The 17,632-nt window shown below is 41.7% G+C and overlaps 1 protein-coding gene across 1 annotated transcript in view; it reads left to right on the top strand.

Moving 5' to 3' along the window:
* The window catches only part of LOC126484295 (nucleolar protein 9), a 57,651-nt gene that overhangs the window by 26,880 nt on the left and 13,139 nt on the right, over positions 1-17,632 (top strand). Inside the window, exons 5-6 of the mRNA XM_050107722.1 lie at positions 8,433-8,561; positions 12,442-12,615. Of these exons, the coding sequence (XP_049963679.1) occupies positions 8,433-8,561; positions 12,442-12,615 (303 nt within the window). The remainder of the gene's footprint in view (positions 1-8,432; positions 8,562-12,441; positions 12,616-17,632) is intronic.

The raw sequence follows: 17,632 nt of genomic DNA, 5'->3' as shown, positions 1-17,632 counted from the left end.
AGAATATTTCAGAACAAATGAAAATTTGTGCCAGTTGCGAGCGGTCACCTTAACCTCTTTGGTTATCTTCCAGAAGCAGCCACTATCTCCATTTGTCTTTGTGTCTACTCTCCCTTGTGCTCCTGGAAGTGTGCTTGGATAGCCAATCTGGTTAAGGCAACAATTGAGAAAACCGGGTTCAAGTCTCAGTTTCGCATAAATTTGCATTCATTCTTTCTGAAATATTCTAAGCTGATATAGCACCATAATCGCAATTAGCGAGTTCATTCTGTATTGAAATATTATGAGGCGGATAGGTTGCTACTCACCATATAATGGAGATGTTGAGTCACAGACAGGCACAACGAAAAGACTGCTAAACAAGTGAGCTTTTGGCCAAAAAGCATTCTTCTAAAGTAAACACCACACACATACACACACACACACACACACACACACACACACACACACACACACACACACACACACAAAAAACCACAACCACTGTCTGCAGCCGCTGACACCCGACTGCGACCAATACACTTGATGGGAGAAGCGATCTGGGTGGTGGGGTAAGGAGGAGCCTGCGTTAGGAAGGGGGAGGGGTGTGTGACGGTAATGTGCTGCTTGTGTGAGCATACAGGGATGTGGTGGGTCGGGTCAGCTAGGTGCATTCATGTGGTTGGATTGGAGGGGGAGGGGGAGCAGAAAAGGAAAGAAGTGGGATGTTGATGGAATAAAAGGCTGTGTAATGCCAGAGTGGGGGGAGGGAAGGGGACATGTGAATGAAAGGCAGAGACTAATGAAAGTTGAGCGCAGAAGGGTTATGGGAACATAGGGTATATTGTAGGGAGGGTTCCCACCTGCACTGTTCAGAAAAACTTGTGGTTGTAGGAAGGATCCAGATGGAACAGAATCTGAAGCAGTCATTGATGTGAAGAACATTGTGTCAGGCAGTGTGTTCAGCAACTGAATGGTCCAGCTGTCTCTTGGCTACAGTTTGTTAAAGGCCATTCGTGTGGACAGACATCTTGTTGATTATCATGTCCATATAGAACACTGCACAGTGGTTGCAGCTTGGCCTTTAGATCACATGACTGCTTTCACAGGTAGCCCTGCTGTTGATGGGATAGGTGATGGTCATGACCAGACTGGAGTAGGTCCCTGTATGCTCACGCAAGCAGCACTTCTACTCTGCTGTCCCTCCCCCTCCCTGACCCAGCCTTGTCCATAAGGTGCCTTGCAAGTAGAAGCACCTATGTGAGCACAGATGTGAATGCAATCTCACACACCTCAACATGTTGAGGAACAGCCATTCATCTACATGCTTGCCTCTACTTCCATGTAGGGCAAGCGCATTAGCACGGCACATAGGCACAAGTTGTGTAGGTATAAATGTAACTTTGCCTCACCACCCAGATTGCTTCTCCCGTCATGTGCAGTTGCTCGCAGTTCGCCCTTGGCAGTCAGAATAGTGGTCGTGTATGTGTGAATTGTGCTTGCGTGAATGTGCATTTAGATGTGGTGTCTGCTTTAGAAGAAGCCCTTTTGACCGAAAGGTGGACTGGGAGAAGGAGAAAAAGTCTTTAACAAGTTGACTGCCATCTCAAAGATGGTTACATCAGTCTCTCCTCCATATCAAACCTACCATCCACCAGCAATACCTCCACTTTAACAGCTGCCACCCATTCCACACCAAGAAGTCCTTTGCATGGAGCATAGCCACCTGTGGCTGCACCATCTGAAAAGACAATCAGACCCTCGCCAAATATACCAAGGGTCTCACTGAGGCCTTCGCAGACCGAAATTACCCTCCCAACCTTGTACAGAAACAGACCTCCTGAGCCTTATCTTTCCAGTCAGCCAGCACTTCCCGGAATCCCACCATCCAGCCACAAAGGAGCATTCCCCTCGTGACCCAGTACTATCCAGGACTGGAGCAACTGAATCATATTCTCTGCCAGGGTTTGTCATTCCCTGCAACGAGGGATGTCCTACTCATTATCGTTCCAACCTCTCCTACAGTGGTATTCCGCTGGCCATCGGACCTACACAACATCCTCTTATATCATTAGTCCACCCTTGCTCCCAACCCCTTGCCTCATGACTCATATCCCTGTAATAGACGAAGAGGTAAGATCTGTCCCATACATACTCCCACTCCCACCACCACCTCCACCACCACCCATTCCAGTTCAGTCACAAGCATGACCTATCCAATCAAAGGCAGAGCTACCTGTGAAAGCAGCCATATGATGTACAAGCTGAACTGCAACCACTGCAGCGCATTTCACGTGGGCATAATGGCCAATGCCTGCGTGAATGACCACCGACAAACTGTTGCCAAGAGACAACTTGACAACCCAGTTGCTGAGCATGCTGCCCACAACAACATTCTTCACTTCAGCGACTGCTTCGCAGTCTGTGCCATCTGGATCCTTCCTATCAGCATCAACTTTTCTGAATTGCGCAGGTGGGAACTCTCCCTGCAATATATCCTACGTTTGCATAACCCCTCTCGCCTCAGCATTTGTTACTGTCTTTCACCCACGTGTACCGTATTTACTCGAATCTAAGCCGCACTCGAATCTAAGCCGCACCTGAAAAATGAGACTCGAAATCAAGGGAAAAAAATTTTCCCGAATCTAAGCCGCATCTGAAATTTGAGACTCGAAATTAAAGGGGAGAGAAAAGTTTTAGGCCGCACCTCCAAATCGAAACAAAGTTGGTCCATTGTAATATGAGACACAATTTAGGTCAAATGAATGACAATACAGCTACAGTAGTTTGGTTCGAGTCATAAGCTTAGCAGTTAAGCTTTACCAGGTAGCCATTGCTATGCATCAGGCAGTCCGTACCCTTCCTTTTTCACGTGCTTCATCTGGTTTGAATTGATTGATCTGATAAGTGCCGTTCTCTTTGTTTTAGGTGTTTACGTCACTCTAAGCTGAAAATGCATTACTGTACTGTGTCATGCATTGTTTGTCGCATTCTGATAATGCGTGTTTACGACCTGTCGCCGCTCGCAGCATGGCTTGTTTTGTGCACGCTACCGCTGCTTACAATTAAAAAACAAAAAAGAGGAATCATCTCATTAACGAAACAATGGCAAGAGACTACTATTTTTTGTTACTTACACTGCTGCTTTCTTCGATAATGATCAACAAGAACCAAATAATAGACTGTGTATGATAGAAGATGTTCTGAATGAGAGTTTAGCGAAAATTTTCCTCCGTTTGAAAATCTTTGCAGTCGCCTCTTTAGTACATTACATTCTGCACAGAAATTAGAGTCATCTTAGATTTAAAAATCTAGTCAATTGTCGTGCTTCATTTCTGACTGTACCACTATTAGGCATACGAATAATACGAATATAAACATGACATGATATGCATATTCTTCCGCGTTTGCTGTTGTATCACTCAAGTTTCGTAGTTTATTAGGCAGACAGAATTGAAATGAGATAGCAGCAAACACGAAACAATACATGGCAAAATGTTTATATTCGTATTATTCTTATGGTAAAGAGAATACTGTATGTGATTCACAACACATAAAAGTTGCCATTAGCAACCATCTTCTCACAGGTAGGAAAAAATTCAGAACGTTGAGTTGGCCATATTGTCAAACATTCCAAACAGTCTTGCCAGTCGGATTTACATAGTACATTGAAATGCTGCTACATTTGAAGATGAACAATACGGAATTTGTATTTACTTCGTTGGATAATGTATGAAAATGCAGTGGTCGAAACTCGGGGAGGAGAAAAAAGCTCATCTTCCACCTTTTTTTTTAAATTTATTTACTGACACAGAGGTTTTGGCGCCAGTATTTATCTTTGTGCCTGCAAAGCATGCCTGTGTAGCGCTACATATATTCAATGACAGAACTTAGTTGTGGCGGCACCTACCAATATTTTTTCAGAACTTGCACTTACTTTGCACTTGATTCTAAGCCGCAGGCGGTTTTTTGGATTACAAAAACCGGAAAAAGGTGCGGCTTAGATTCGAGTAAATACGGTAGCCTTCTCTGCTCCCACTTAGGCACTATACAGCCTTCTTTTCCACCAACACACCCACAGTCTTTTTACTTCTCTCCTTTTTCGAACTCCCTTTCCTCCTCTGTCGCTGTCCAACCTCCCGATGGCACATAGCTGCCCTACACTGTCGCCACCACAACCCTGTATGCTCACATAAGCAGCACTTTACCACCCCACACCCCTACTGTCCTATTCTCCCCCTCCCTGCCCAGCCTTCTCCTCCCTCTCCCAGTCACCTCCTTATCCCACCACCCAGATACTTCTCCCATCATGTGTAGTTGCAGTCCAGCCTCGGTGGCCAGAGATAGTGGTCGTGTGTGTGTGTGTGTGTGTGTGTGTGTGTGTGTGTGCATGCGAGTGTGTCGTCTTCTTTAGAAGAAGCTTTTTTAGTAGTGCCTGTCTTCAACTCAACATCTTGACTATATAGTGAGTAGCAATCGATCCCTTTCATATTGTCGTTATTACATCCTGGATTTTTCATTGTTTGATTTAATTCTTAATAAATGTGGCTGTTGATCAGCAGTGCAGTGTCTCAAGACACTGCATGCCATAACAAGGTAGTGACGAGAAAAAACAGCGTCTCAAGATATGCGAGAATCACACTGATATAGTGCAAACACATAGGAGAGTAGACACCAGTACACTCCTCAAAGCATGCTCAGATAGCCGAAGTGGCTAAGGCGACCACTTGCGACAACTGGGTAATCCAGATTCGAGTCCCAGCCCGGCGCAAATTTTCATATGTTCTGAAATATTCTACACACTACACTGCACTGTAATAAGGACTATGCCTGTTATCTTGCATGGTGAGTCATCAACAGATGTAGAAATACCTTCAGGCTTGTCTCAGGGAAGTGTGTGTGATCCTTGCTGTTCATATTGTATACTGGTGACCCAGCAGACAATGTTAATATTAACTTGAGATGATGGTGTTATCTATGATAAAGTACTATATGAAAAATGTTGCTCAAACAGATTTTGATAAGATAATGGTGAAAAACATTGGCAACTTACTGTAAATGTTCTGAAATGTAAAACTGTGCAATTCACGAACTGTAAGAACGTAGTGATACTGTGACTACAATATCAGTGGGTCACAATCGGCATCATTGAACTTGTACTGATGTGTAGGTTGGACACTGTGCTGATTTGAAATAGAATGATCACATAGGCTGTCATGGGCAATACTGCATTATTGTGTTGGTACATTGACTAATATTTTGCCCACTGTTGCAATTTGCTACCATCTTCGCCTATTTATGTGCAGTATGTACCAATTTTTGATCGTCTGCATGTCTGCAGAGAAAAGAGAAAAAAAAAAAAATGTTGTCAATTTTCCATCCAACTTCAGTTTTGTGATCATTCTCAAATTTTTTAGAAAAAGTAGCATAAGCTCAACTTCTGCTAAAGGGTTGCGACATTGAGAAGGCTTAACTACACATACAGTGAAAATGTACTAAGTTCCTGTACATCACAGGCTACTGGCATATTTTGTGATGTGTCAAAGTTTCTCATGTATATACCGTGTGGTTATGATTAAACTTTTTGAGTCCCATAGTGCTCAGAGCCATTTGATTAAACTTTCCCTACTTAACACCTTATAACACAATAATCAATTACTGTAAGAGTACCAAACTTGGTAGCATTAATGTCAAGAACATGAGGAAGAGAAATAATTTAGAATCAATTAAATTGAAACACTTTTAATGTTCTGCTACGATACATCATACCATTACATACCGGTACCATTACTGTCCATAGGTACGCTGGCTACCTTTTCTTGATATGGTGCACTTCAGATCCGCACTTGTGTGAATGTTCCTTGATAAACCCTGTCCTTCAAGTAGCGCCACAACCAGAAATCACAGGGAGTGAGATCAGGTGATCATGCTGGCCAAGCTTTTGGAAACATCAGCTGATAATTAGATCATTTCCAAATGTGTTTCAGAGATGCAAGTGATCTCCACAATTTCACTAGCGATGTGCAGTGGGGTCCACATCTTGCATGAAAACTGTTGAGTTCAATGCATCTCTCTCCTGTAGGGCAGGTATGACATGCGGGTGAAGCATATCACAGTAATGCTGGCCAGTCACACTGCACGTCTTCGGTCCTTGAGTGCCAACCTGTTCAAGAAAGAATGGGCCAATTATGAACGTAGCCATGAAGCTACACCGTATGGTGACATGTTCACCACCCAGAGGAACTTCATGCACAGTGACTGGAGGTCAAGATCCCCACACTCGGCAATTCTGTGTGTTCGCCTCATCTATCAGAGAAAAATGAGCTTCGCTTGCCCATAGGATGGTCCAGGGCCAGCCCTCGTTAACTTCAATCCTTGTGAGAAAGTGGAGAGTGTAGTCATCATGTCATTGCACATCCTATGGTGCAAGCTGCTGTACTATATGGATCTTTTATGTAATCCATTTGAGAGTGGTTCGAAGCAACTTCCATACAGTGGGTCATGGGATGTTCAACTGTCGTGACACAGCATGCACACCGCCAGACAATCAGGAATTGCGTTCAGCGTTGCCTGCCATAGCAACAGCTACTTCACCAACCACCTGTGGTGCAACCGGTTGTTAGCCTCTTACCAGAGAGATGGCCAGTTCTCCAGTTGATTCGAACTTCATCATGCTCTGTACAGCAGGTGGAGAAAGAGTACCATTTCGTAATCCTTTAGCTGGCCATATCCTCGAAGTGAAGTTGCAGCATTACTATTGTTTTTATAATAGAGCTTCACCAACAATTCCCTGCTCCTTTTGTCCAAGCTCGTGTTGAGACGTCAGCAAGTGCACTGCGACTGGTCAGGTGTGTGAGACTATGAATCACAGTGACTGATCACAGCACCTGGTGGCTGTAGTGACGCATGGAAATCATGCACCCCAACTCTGGTCATTAATGCTACCAAGTTTGGTACTCATATGGTAATTAGTTTCCATGTTATAATGTGTTAAATAGGGAAAGTTTAATTATAACCACCCGGTATATCAGTGACCTTCCATCAGTGTACATGATCATGTGCAAAGTTTTTTTTTTTTTTTTTTTTTTTTTTGCAGGTGATACGAACATTGCAATAAATAGTAAATCACGTATAGTCTTAGAAAAATCAGTGAGTGAAATTCTCATGGACATTAATAAATGCTCCTAGCCAGTTCTTTGTCCCTAATCCTTGAGTCGTCAGAGACCAAGTAGGACTATGAACATCTGGCATTTACAGAATTAGTTCCAAGTATGGCATTCAGTACATCGGCAATACACATCGTGCATCTCACAGTGATGTTTGGAGCATGGAAAGAGCAGTTGCCTCGGTTAAACTTCAAAGCTGTGCTGTGCCAATGGTTTTAAGGGGTTTGGTAATCAAAAAGGCATTACAAATGTGATTACATGAAAGCCTTGTCAACTAGGACAGTAGTCTCCAATTGAGCCCTGCAAGGGATTTGGCATTAGCAAAAATACGTCAGGAATGCTGTAATGTGAAAGTGGCAGAGGCAGTGTGTCAATAGACAAGCAGCACGAGGACTCAACACCTGGGCCCCTTGCACCCTGCCTGTCTGACCGCCCACCCCCACCCTCTACCCACCCCACCCTCTGGCCCCACCACCACTGGCCACAATATTTCTTCCAGAGGCAAGCAATTGGCCCACCTGTTGGGCCCCTCAGCAGAGGAGTATGTGGTCCAGTGGCTATAAAGGAATGAATTGGACTTGAACACGACACTTCACCTGAAGACAATGATTGGGAAACCCGTCAAAACATTGCGACATCTGACACCACAATTCAGCTGATAATCTGAGAAAATTTCATTAGTGAAATTCAGCAATAAAGCCTGCATTCCCATAATGCATTTTGAACATCACTGCTGCCCTGTGCAAAATACTTAATTCCTTTAGCTACCGTGTTCCCTAAGTTGTATATTTAAGTTTAATAGTTGGGTGCACTTACTTTTCTTCTGTAACTTGTAGTTCCTTTGTTGCATTTGCAGACATAAAACACACCCTTTCACTCCACTGATGCAATGCAGCATTCACCACATGGCCAGCTTATCTTTCTGGAATCCAGTTAGCAATGTTGTATGTTTGAATTTTAGTCAGGAATCTGATCCCTCACTTCTTCTTCTGACCTACTACAACAGACTTCCAACAGGGTTAATATGAAAATTATAATGGTAGTTGTAATTAGTATACAAATTGAGCTCCTCTCGAGCTATTGTGCTCAAAAATTTTTACATAACTCTTTAAATATGGCTTCTTCTTAGTGTTCAATAAATCAATTATATTCTAATGTCACTACACAGAATCCTATACAGCACTCATTACTTCCTTGGTTGTTTTTCATGACTTCCATCCATTTTTGAATTTATTACAAATAGCAGTGTGTAACATGTAATAATGGGTGTAATGTTTCACTGCGCAGCTGGAGAAGATATTTGACGAATTGTCAGGCAGGCTTAGTGAAGTGCTGTCTGCACGTCATTCTGGTGTTCTCTTAAGCCTTGGCCAAGCTTGCCAGCGTCTCGGGATACAGCAGCATCGTTTTATGAAGGTGAGAGGACACTGTCAGCCTTACATCTGCTGACAGTCTTTTTATCCCTAGTTAAATATTTATGAAAATGATGTTAAGGATTTAAGATGAAGGATAGCAAATATAACAAGTAAATCTAAGTCATTTATGCATTTTTGCAATCGTGTCCCAATGTGTCAGGTGTTATTTGATGGCTGTAATATGTAGGCCTGTACATAAAAAAGGTAACTGAGGTAATGTTATGTGCAGCACATAGATATGCTAGTTAGCTAATTGTTAACTTGAGCAAGGGACTCCTGGAGAGGTTGATAAATTTTGCTATCTCAGAAGTAGATCTGAAAGATGAAAGATGCCAGAATTGCATGAGGCAAAACGTATTTCTGTTGAAAAAACACTATAAAGACCAAGGTGTGGATCTTGAGACCAGAAAAATATTCATGGAAGTCTGCTTAGAGCACAGTCTTTTGTAGGTGCAAAATGTAGACTATTGGGAAGACAAATGATAATAGGTACAGAAGTGTTTGAAATGTTGTGTTACAGGAGACTGTTAAATATGAGGTGGGTTGCTTAATAAATGGAGGAGTCATGCAATGAGTCAAAGAGAAAAAAAATTATTTAAGTTGTAGTTTATCTGTAGTTGAACGGATGTGGAAGGAAAGGATTACAGTGGTGGTCAGAGCAAACCTAGGGTTGAGGGCAGCATACCAGCGTAACAAAAGAGAATATTTTGGGTTTTTTCTGACTATGTTTTTTGTGACCAGCCAGTTAGACAACGTAATTTTTTTTACATAGTATTTCAAGGATTCACCTAGCCATTTTGAAAATTGTTTCATTCACATTCAGGACCATCATTATGGTTTGCACAGCGCCCGACAATGATGACAGTGTTCATTGTTAAATGAAATTGTGCATAAAATTAACCTTGCTGGACATCTGAAATTACACCATCCATCGGTCTTGTCTGCATAACCCCATGATTCATACCTGCTTTTTATTTTACAACAAAACACTAACCAAAAAATTTTTCCGTTTGCGTTGAGGTGTCAAATGCATGTCCATATCAAAAATGAATACAGCGTTTTTATTTCAAATACAAGTTGTTTTTTCAACTTAGTCCCCTTTTAGAGTTATATGCATTTCCCAACATCCTAGCCATTTTAAGCCCTCCGAATAACACGAATTGTCAAGCTTTTTAAAAGTATGGTAACAATCTCAAAGACAAGCAGAACTTTTTATGTTTTATGTTCATGAAGTAGAAGCTACTCAGCAATTGACACTCAACTCACTTCAGTGAATCTGACTGTTTGTCAGTGAGAACACAATTGTCATCAAATTGGTGTTGGCAGAGTACCATAAAACTACAATTAATGGAAAGAGTGTTATCCTAAAGAAATGGCCTATGTAGATTCAGTATATGAAGTTGTGCCAGTAAAATTGAAGGTAGTGTGTATAGAATACATCTTGTAAGAGTTGTTGGGCATGTTTTTTGATGTTTTGCAGATATTTAAAATTTTATGTTTACAGTGTGTTAATGGAGTCAACCCAAACCAATACTTTCATCATGTGATTCATGGGACATTCAGCATTATCATAAATAATCAGTTTCTTTCTTATTACAAATGTCTTTTTGTAAATTATAATTTTGTGTGTGCGTGTGATAGAGGTGTCTAAATTTAGTCTGGTGCAGTAACTGGATTAATGACATTTAGTATCAGATACTAAAAAACATGAAGAATAGTGACAATATTATGAAAAGGATAGTTGATACTCACTATATAGTGGAGATGCTGAGTCACAGATAGGTACCAGAAGTCCAGCAGCAACTGAGTACACTGCTGTGTGGTGGTAGCAATTAGACAGCGAGGAAGGGGTGGTGCACAAGATGTCAGATCATGCAAGACATGGAGAACAAACGTTCTGGGGAAAACACCTCAAATGTGATAACTGTATTGAGTTGCATTAGTAATCTGGCTGTTTGGCTTGCTCTTGATCTATCTGTAACAACAGCAGACGCTGAAATATGGATAAACATTTGTTTACCCTGTCTGCCTCGCCCAACATGACTTTTCTCTCATGCTGATCAATGTAGCATTGCCTGGCCACTACCAGCTTACAGCAGCCTGTACTATTTACACATATCGTTAAACCAAATATCGCACTAAAGCAATTCATGACTTCTCTGTTGAATGGATACACAAAATATTAGCGAGAACAAAATGTGAGCACGAAAATCAGCATCTGAAGCTATTAAACAGGAACACATCACAAATGTGCCCTCCATTGTCTGACAAGGCACATCTTAGACACACCTGGTGGCTGGAATCACTGCTAGGAGATGCCTCATGGTGTTTTATCGTTGTTGATTCTAAATATTAGATTGATGAATAAGTTTGTAGCATGTTGGTAATCCAATTGCTATGGGTTTATTTATCAATTGTCATTTTTTATTTCTAGTTCACTGTTGCTATTTTAGTTTATATTTTCCCATTAGGAGATAGTGAGTGGAGCTATGGATGCTAGAAAACGGAGTGCCAAGTGGAGAAATCAGAACATTTCCAACATAATCTTCTGCTTGGGTTCAAGAAACGGGTGACAGCAGCAGAGGCAGCCAGAAACATTTGCACCACATATATTTTGTCATTTGGAGATAGTGAGGGGAGCTGTGGACACTAGAAAATGGAGTGCCAAGTGGATAAATTGGAACATTTTCGACATATTCTTCTGTTTGAGTTCAACAGAGGGTAACAGCAGCAGAGGCAGCCAGAAACATTTGAGAAGTGTATGGGGATAATACCATTTGACAGAGCAGGGCAGGAAAATGGTTTTTCCGTTTTAAGGAGGATCATTTTTTTTTTTTTTTAGACATTAGTGACTCTCCATGTTACGTAACCTGTTCAGGGTTTGATGATGATCGTTTAAATACTTTAATCCACAGTGATCCATGTCAGTGTACTTGAGAACTGGAAAATGCGATCAGTCCACCATTGTATGACATTTTCATGCTAAGGTAAAGGTTAAAAAACCAGGTGTGTGGGTACCACATGCTCTAAGCAAAAAATCACCAAATCAGCTGGGGACCATATGTGATTTCTGCATGCTCGTTATCAGTTGGCTCATGAACAACACTGACCATTCCTATCCTGTATTGTTATTGGTCATGAGAAAGGATGCCTTTGTGCTAACGTAAGGAAAAGAAAGAGATGGATGAGCACAAACAAAGCAAAAACTCCCCATACAGAGACCTGCTGGAGTCCTGAAATGGTAATGTGCGTCTGGGGAACAGTGGCGGTGTAGTGTACTAAAATAGCTTCCCCGAGGTTTAAACCATCACTGCTAACATTTATTGTCAACAACTGAGATGTTTTGCAGACACAATCCAGGAACAAGGACCAGGAAGACTGCATGAAGTGATGCTACTCAACAACAATACTCCCCTGCAGTCTGCTACACAGACAAGAAACATTGTACGTGAGTTGGGTTCGGATGTCATTCTGCACCCACCTTATTCAACTGATCTCTCGGCCTCAGATTTTCACCTTTTTCACTCTGTGTCAAATAATCTTCGAGGAACTTCCTTTCCAGGTGGAAATTTGCTCCGAACACGGCTCAACGAGTTCTTCACTTCAAAACCGTGTGTTTTCTGCAGTTGCAGAATCAAAAAGTTACCCCGCATAGGCGGACCTGTAAATAGTGGAGGAGAACACACCTTTGATGTATAAAGTCTCTGTTATTTTTCTCTGTTGTGTTTATTATACTTACAGAAAAACGCCACAAACTTATGCACAAACCTAATATTTGAGGGACTAATCACCAAGTTGCTTGTTGCATTCTCAGATCAATAAGCATTTCTGTTGTATTTCAAAATAGCTTGCATTTATAATTTTGCTCATTTCATTTTTAGGAACTGTTCCAATGTTTTGAGTGTTGGGAACCTGATGACCGACAGATAAAATCTGCGTGGCAAATTGCCACGTTAAAAAATTTTTCTGAAAATGACTCGGAACAGAAGGTGAAAGTTCAACTTCATGGGTCGCTGCTTCTTCAGGCACTGCTATCTTTCAAGAAGCCTATCAAGGTAAATATCTGTGAGATAATAGCATATTAACATTGTGATATGCTCTAAAATATATGAAAAATAACAAAGAAAATTGTCAAAAGAGAAAATGTGTTTAATCTTTTGATTGCTGTGTACACTCACAGCAGTCAGAGAGCATGATGCCCAGGTGTGGTTCACTGCTACAGCAGATCAGTACTGAGCTCTTGGTGTGGTTGACTGCTGTAGTGGTTTTGAGGTATGCATTTGCTCGTCATTTAGCTGTGGTGGAATACAAGGCCCATTTTGATTGCAGTGCTGCTGACAGACTCTCAACATACCTTATCATTTGCTCTTAACCCCTTTTTTTGTCTGCTTTTGATGGAATTTCACTACACTTTATTGTTTACTATAAGTCCAACAAATGGAATTTTGATAAATGTCCTGCAATTTCTGACAATTTTATAGTTTCGTGTTTGGTTGTTGCTGCAAACTGCAATGAATAGTGTTAATATTGTAAATAAACACTACTAAATCCCTTAACATATGTCCAGGCCTGAAACAATAAAATATTGAGTAGTGGCTAGTGTGTCGGAAGTGTGCAGCACCTAGTATCGGATGAGACCCACAAGATAACACCAAGGCAGTCCCACATGTTACAGTCAAAGGACTGTTGTAGATCTTTTAAAGTATCTGAGCTGTAATAAATTATTATATAAACAGTTGTAGAGAATGGTCTACTAATTTGGGAGGGCGGGGGGGTTACAGAAAGTTGTGGCTCCTACACATCAGCAAAAGGCTAATCATATCAGTAGTGCATAATAGCATGATTTTGTGAATATCCAGGCAGGAGGGTGTATGTCTTAATGAATGTCTGCCAAGAGACAGTGGGATAAAAGCTACTTCTTTGTAGTTGTTGAACTGGGTGATAAGACAAAATGGATAAGTGTACAAATATAGCGCATGTCACAAAGTATTGCCCATCTAATTCATTCCCTAACATAATCTGTTCCATACTTTCAAGTAGAAGCAAACTTCTTCTTGCTCATACTTTGTGTAAATCCCAGCAGTTGAAATATGCACTGGTCTGAACTTGCCACAGTGCTTACCAAAGTACTTTTTCTGACATCATCATCATCATCATCATCTTCTTCTTCTTCTTCTTCTTCTTCTTCTTTGATTGAACAGTCCATGCGTGTACTGCCGGTTCATAGTGTCCGGCACAATGTTTCAACAATCAGATATGTCACCATCATTAGGTATGCTCATGAACTGAGCTCCTGAGGGTGTGCGGCCAACTAATGTCCCCTGCTCCCACAAGCTGCTAAGTCCACAGCTGGGCGGCGGCGGTCGCAGACACCCTAGTACCAGCATCTGTGATAGCATTTATGTAAGTTCTCTGTCCCCCTGGTCACCAGATCAGTTTGTTTGCTGAGAGTCTTCTTAATTAAACTCAGTGCTGGTTCCAAGCCAAGATTATAGTCGGAATCTCGGTTGCTGAGCTCATCCCTGGTGCTAATTTCTATGGCCTCTAATAACACTGTCCCAGTATTTGGAAGTTTGTGAAAGATCCTGGTACGTTCCGTGTGTACTGTCTGTGCAATGTGTGTATCCCACATTGACATGGAATCTGGTACACGCCAGCATTCTACAAACTAAGATTATCTTTGACGCTTCCCAATAGTGCTCGTGTTTTAAAGGGTGGGCAAAGTTTTTGCTTGGTGCTTCTTCAATGTGTCCCATTTTTTCCCGATAGTGTGCCTCTGTGGGGCATAAAGGCAGTGGCTCCCTCTTTCTCTGTGACTTCTTCTGTCTCCAGAGGTTGTACTGTTGCAGTGGGGCGGAGGTGGCACGTCGTCTGCCATTCTGGGTATCCATTTTTTCGGAATACAGTTCTGAGGTGTTCCATCTCCTGGGGCACGCACTCTGTATCTGAAATGGTGTGTGCCATGTGTACTAGTGTTTTTAGTACCCCATTTCCCTGTGAAGAGTGGTAGCAGCTGTCTTCCTCATTGAAGTACTCCATATGCAAATTCACAGCCACAGGAGAGAGTGTGGTGCCTATTGCAAGTCCTTCCGTTTGCTCATAGTATTCTCCATTAAAAAGAAAATATGTGGAAGTCAGGACATGCCTGAAATGGTCGGTGGTCCTCTCCCCCAACAGGAGGAGTTGCAATCGGCAACCCACTCTTGTCTGTGATCACGAATTTATATAAGAAGTACTTGAGAAGGAACCCCTGGCATCATCCATATGGAAACCTACAAATTTTTTCCATTATGTAGATGACACATTCATCACCTGGCCCCATGGAAGGGACAAACTGCTTGGCTCCCTTACACATTTGAACTCTACACATCCCAACATCAAATTCACTATGGAGACCAAAGTAGAAGGAAGATTACCATTCCTGGATGTCATGATCAAGAGAAGAGCTGATGGTGTCCGGGGCCATGGTGTGTATTGGGAGAAAACGCACACTGGTCTGTATTTGTATGCAGAGAGCTGCCATCATGCTTTGCAGGGGAATGGGATACTAAAAACACTAGTACTCAGGGCGTGCACCATTTCAGACGCAGAGTCTGCCCCAGGAGCTGGGACACCTCAGAAACGTATTCTGAAGAAACATGTACCCAGAATGGCAGATTAGGTGCAATCTCCACCCCACCATAACAGTACAACCCGTGGAGATGGAAGAAGTCACAGAGGAAGAGGCGGCCACTGCTACTGTATACTCACACACTATTAGGAGAAATTGGACACATATTGAAGAAGCACCGAGTAAGAACTGTTTTTGCCCACCCAATAAAACACGAGCATTGTTGGGAAGCATCAAAGGTGATGTTGGTTTATGGAAGGCCAGCATATACCACATACCGTGTCAATGTGGGGTACATATGTTGGGCAGACAGTGTGCACTGTCAAAGGTTGTTGCTGAGAACACCAGAAGCACATTCAACTGATGTATCCTAACAAGTCAGCAGTCGCAGGGCACTGTTTGTCCAAGAATTACACGATGGAGTATGAATGTACCAGGTTCTTGGCACAAACTTTCAAATACTTGGGAAGAATCATTAGAGAGGCCATAGAAATTCACACCAGAGATGATCTCATCAACCGAGATTGCTGCTACAATCTTAGCAAAGTCTTGGAAACCAGCACTGCGTTTAATTAAGAAGAATCTCAGCAAACAAAAAGATCTGGGGACAGATAACTTAGATCAACGCTATCACAGACGCAGGCACTAGCATGTCCGCAGTTGCCTGTGTGCAGCCACAGACCATTGACAAAGCAGCTCACGAAGGCAGAAGATATTAATTGGCTGTATGCCCTCAAGAGCTCAGTTCATCAGTGCATGTGACAATGGCGACATGTCTGATCACTGAAATATTGTGCCTGTTGGACGCTGTGAATTGCCAGTACACCCGTATACAGTTTGATCAACAAAAATGCCTGGAGAAACTGAAGAATCACATCATCTTTGTTTACCACCAACAGGGTGTATATGAACCAGGAGATCCGGGAAAAACCCGGGAATTTTTTGAATCAGGGAGAAAACTGGGAAAAACCCAGGATTTTTTTAGAATCCCGGGAATTTTTCATTGTTTTAGTTTTCAGTTAAAAAATTTGTAATTTTGACTGGTAAGGCCTGATACTCTAACAAATAATTTTACTTTAGCCCACTATTGCAGAATAATACTGCAGCAATAAAACATTAACAAGAGAAATAAAACCAAAACAAACTTAAGTTGCAAAAGAAATGCACCATTTCCATCAACAAACGACAGTGCACACGCAAGCGCCTGCCCACACCAAAATGTGTCGAAGGCTTTAGGACGAAGACTATGCAACACTTCATAACAACATACTGCTTCCGATGACTGTGAGGTCACAATGGTTTGCATTAGGTTTTTTTGAGCAGTTGCCAACGGGCTTGTGTGCATGCACAGTTGATTCGCATATGAGCAGAACCTGTTCCTGCTTATGGCTATTTGAAGTGCGGCTGTATCAGCAGTAGCAACAAGCAGTCACACACAGCCGGAAAATTTCTTCTGGAAAGTCCAAGCTGCCAAATTTGCGCATGCACAGAGCAGTTTAAGTATCAGTGGAGAGGACGGTAGTCTTCACATGACGCATGTTTAGCTTTAGTGATTTTGCTGTTTCTTCTTCATTTACAACTCTCACGTCAAATGAAAACAAAAGAAATTTTTGTGGCCGAGAGCTAGCAAGTTAATTAAAATAGTCATATAATCATGAAAGACTGAAATGTTTTTAGTTTTAGTTTCCTGATTTTATTTTAATTCCAGGTTTTTGGCAGTCAAGTATTAATTGCCTTTCATAACACTGAAGTTATTTTTGTCGATTTGCTAAAGAAATTTGGCTTATATTAATCTTTTCTGCAGAGGCAGTCAATTTATTTCAAACAAAGCATTTTATACCACAGTACTGGCTAGTGTCAACTGTTTGCTGAATTACAAGTGCCTGTTTTTATCCCCCGGTACGTTTGGCGTTATGCCATAGTAAAGAACCAAACATTAGATACTGGTACTCCAAGAAAATTTGCAGTCCGAAAACCACACTGAAAAGCTTAACATCAGGTTGGGGCCTATTTCTTTATGGATACAGACATACGAATGTACACTTTCTGCCAAATTATGCATTTTAGTCTGGTTTATGAAATTCCGCTGCTCTTGGAGTACCCTCTGATGATCTGTTTCGTTTACAACGTAATTTAAGATCTCTTAATGCTATATAGGGACGAACATGTGGGCTTCCTACGTCATCGTAGCTGCACACGCTCAGTAACGCCGTTTTCTGGTGCTCTCTGACAACTGCTGAAACGAATCCTAACAGGTCGTGGGAAAATACTGTGAATGGTGGTTGAAAAGCGTTACTTTCTTAATAAATTTCATTTTACACAAGATGAATTATGTTACATGTGCAAATGTGCTTTGAATTTCTTAAATCACGGAGCGTTTGAATCTCATTTAAAGCTTAACATCGTGACGGCCAACCACTTAGCAGAATTTCGTGCCTAGACATTTTATGTATTATTTTAAA

This window comes from Schistocerca serialis, chromosome 6, assembly GCF_023864345.2.
Source record: "Schistocerca serialis cubense isolate TAMUIC-IGC-003099 chromosome 6, iqSchSeri2.2, whole genome shotgun sequence".
Taxonomy (NCBI): domain Eukaryota; kingdom Metazoa; phylum Arthropoda; class Insecta; order Orthoptera; family Acrididae; genus Schistocerca; species Schistocerca serialis.
Note: the sequence above shows the minus strand (reverse complement) of the source record. Positions and strands in the feature narration are given on the sequence as shown.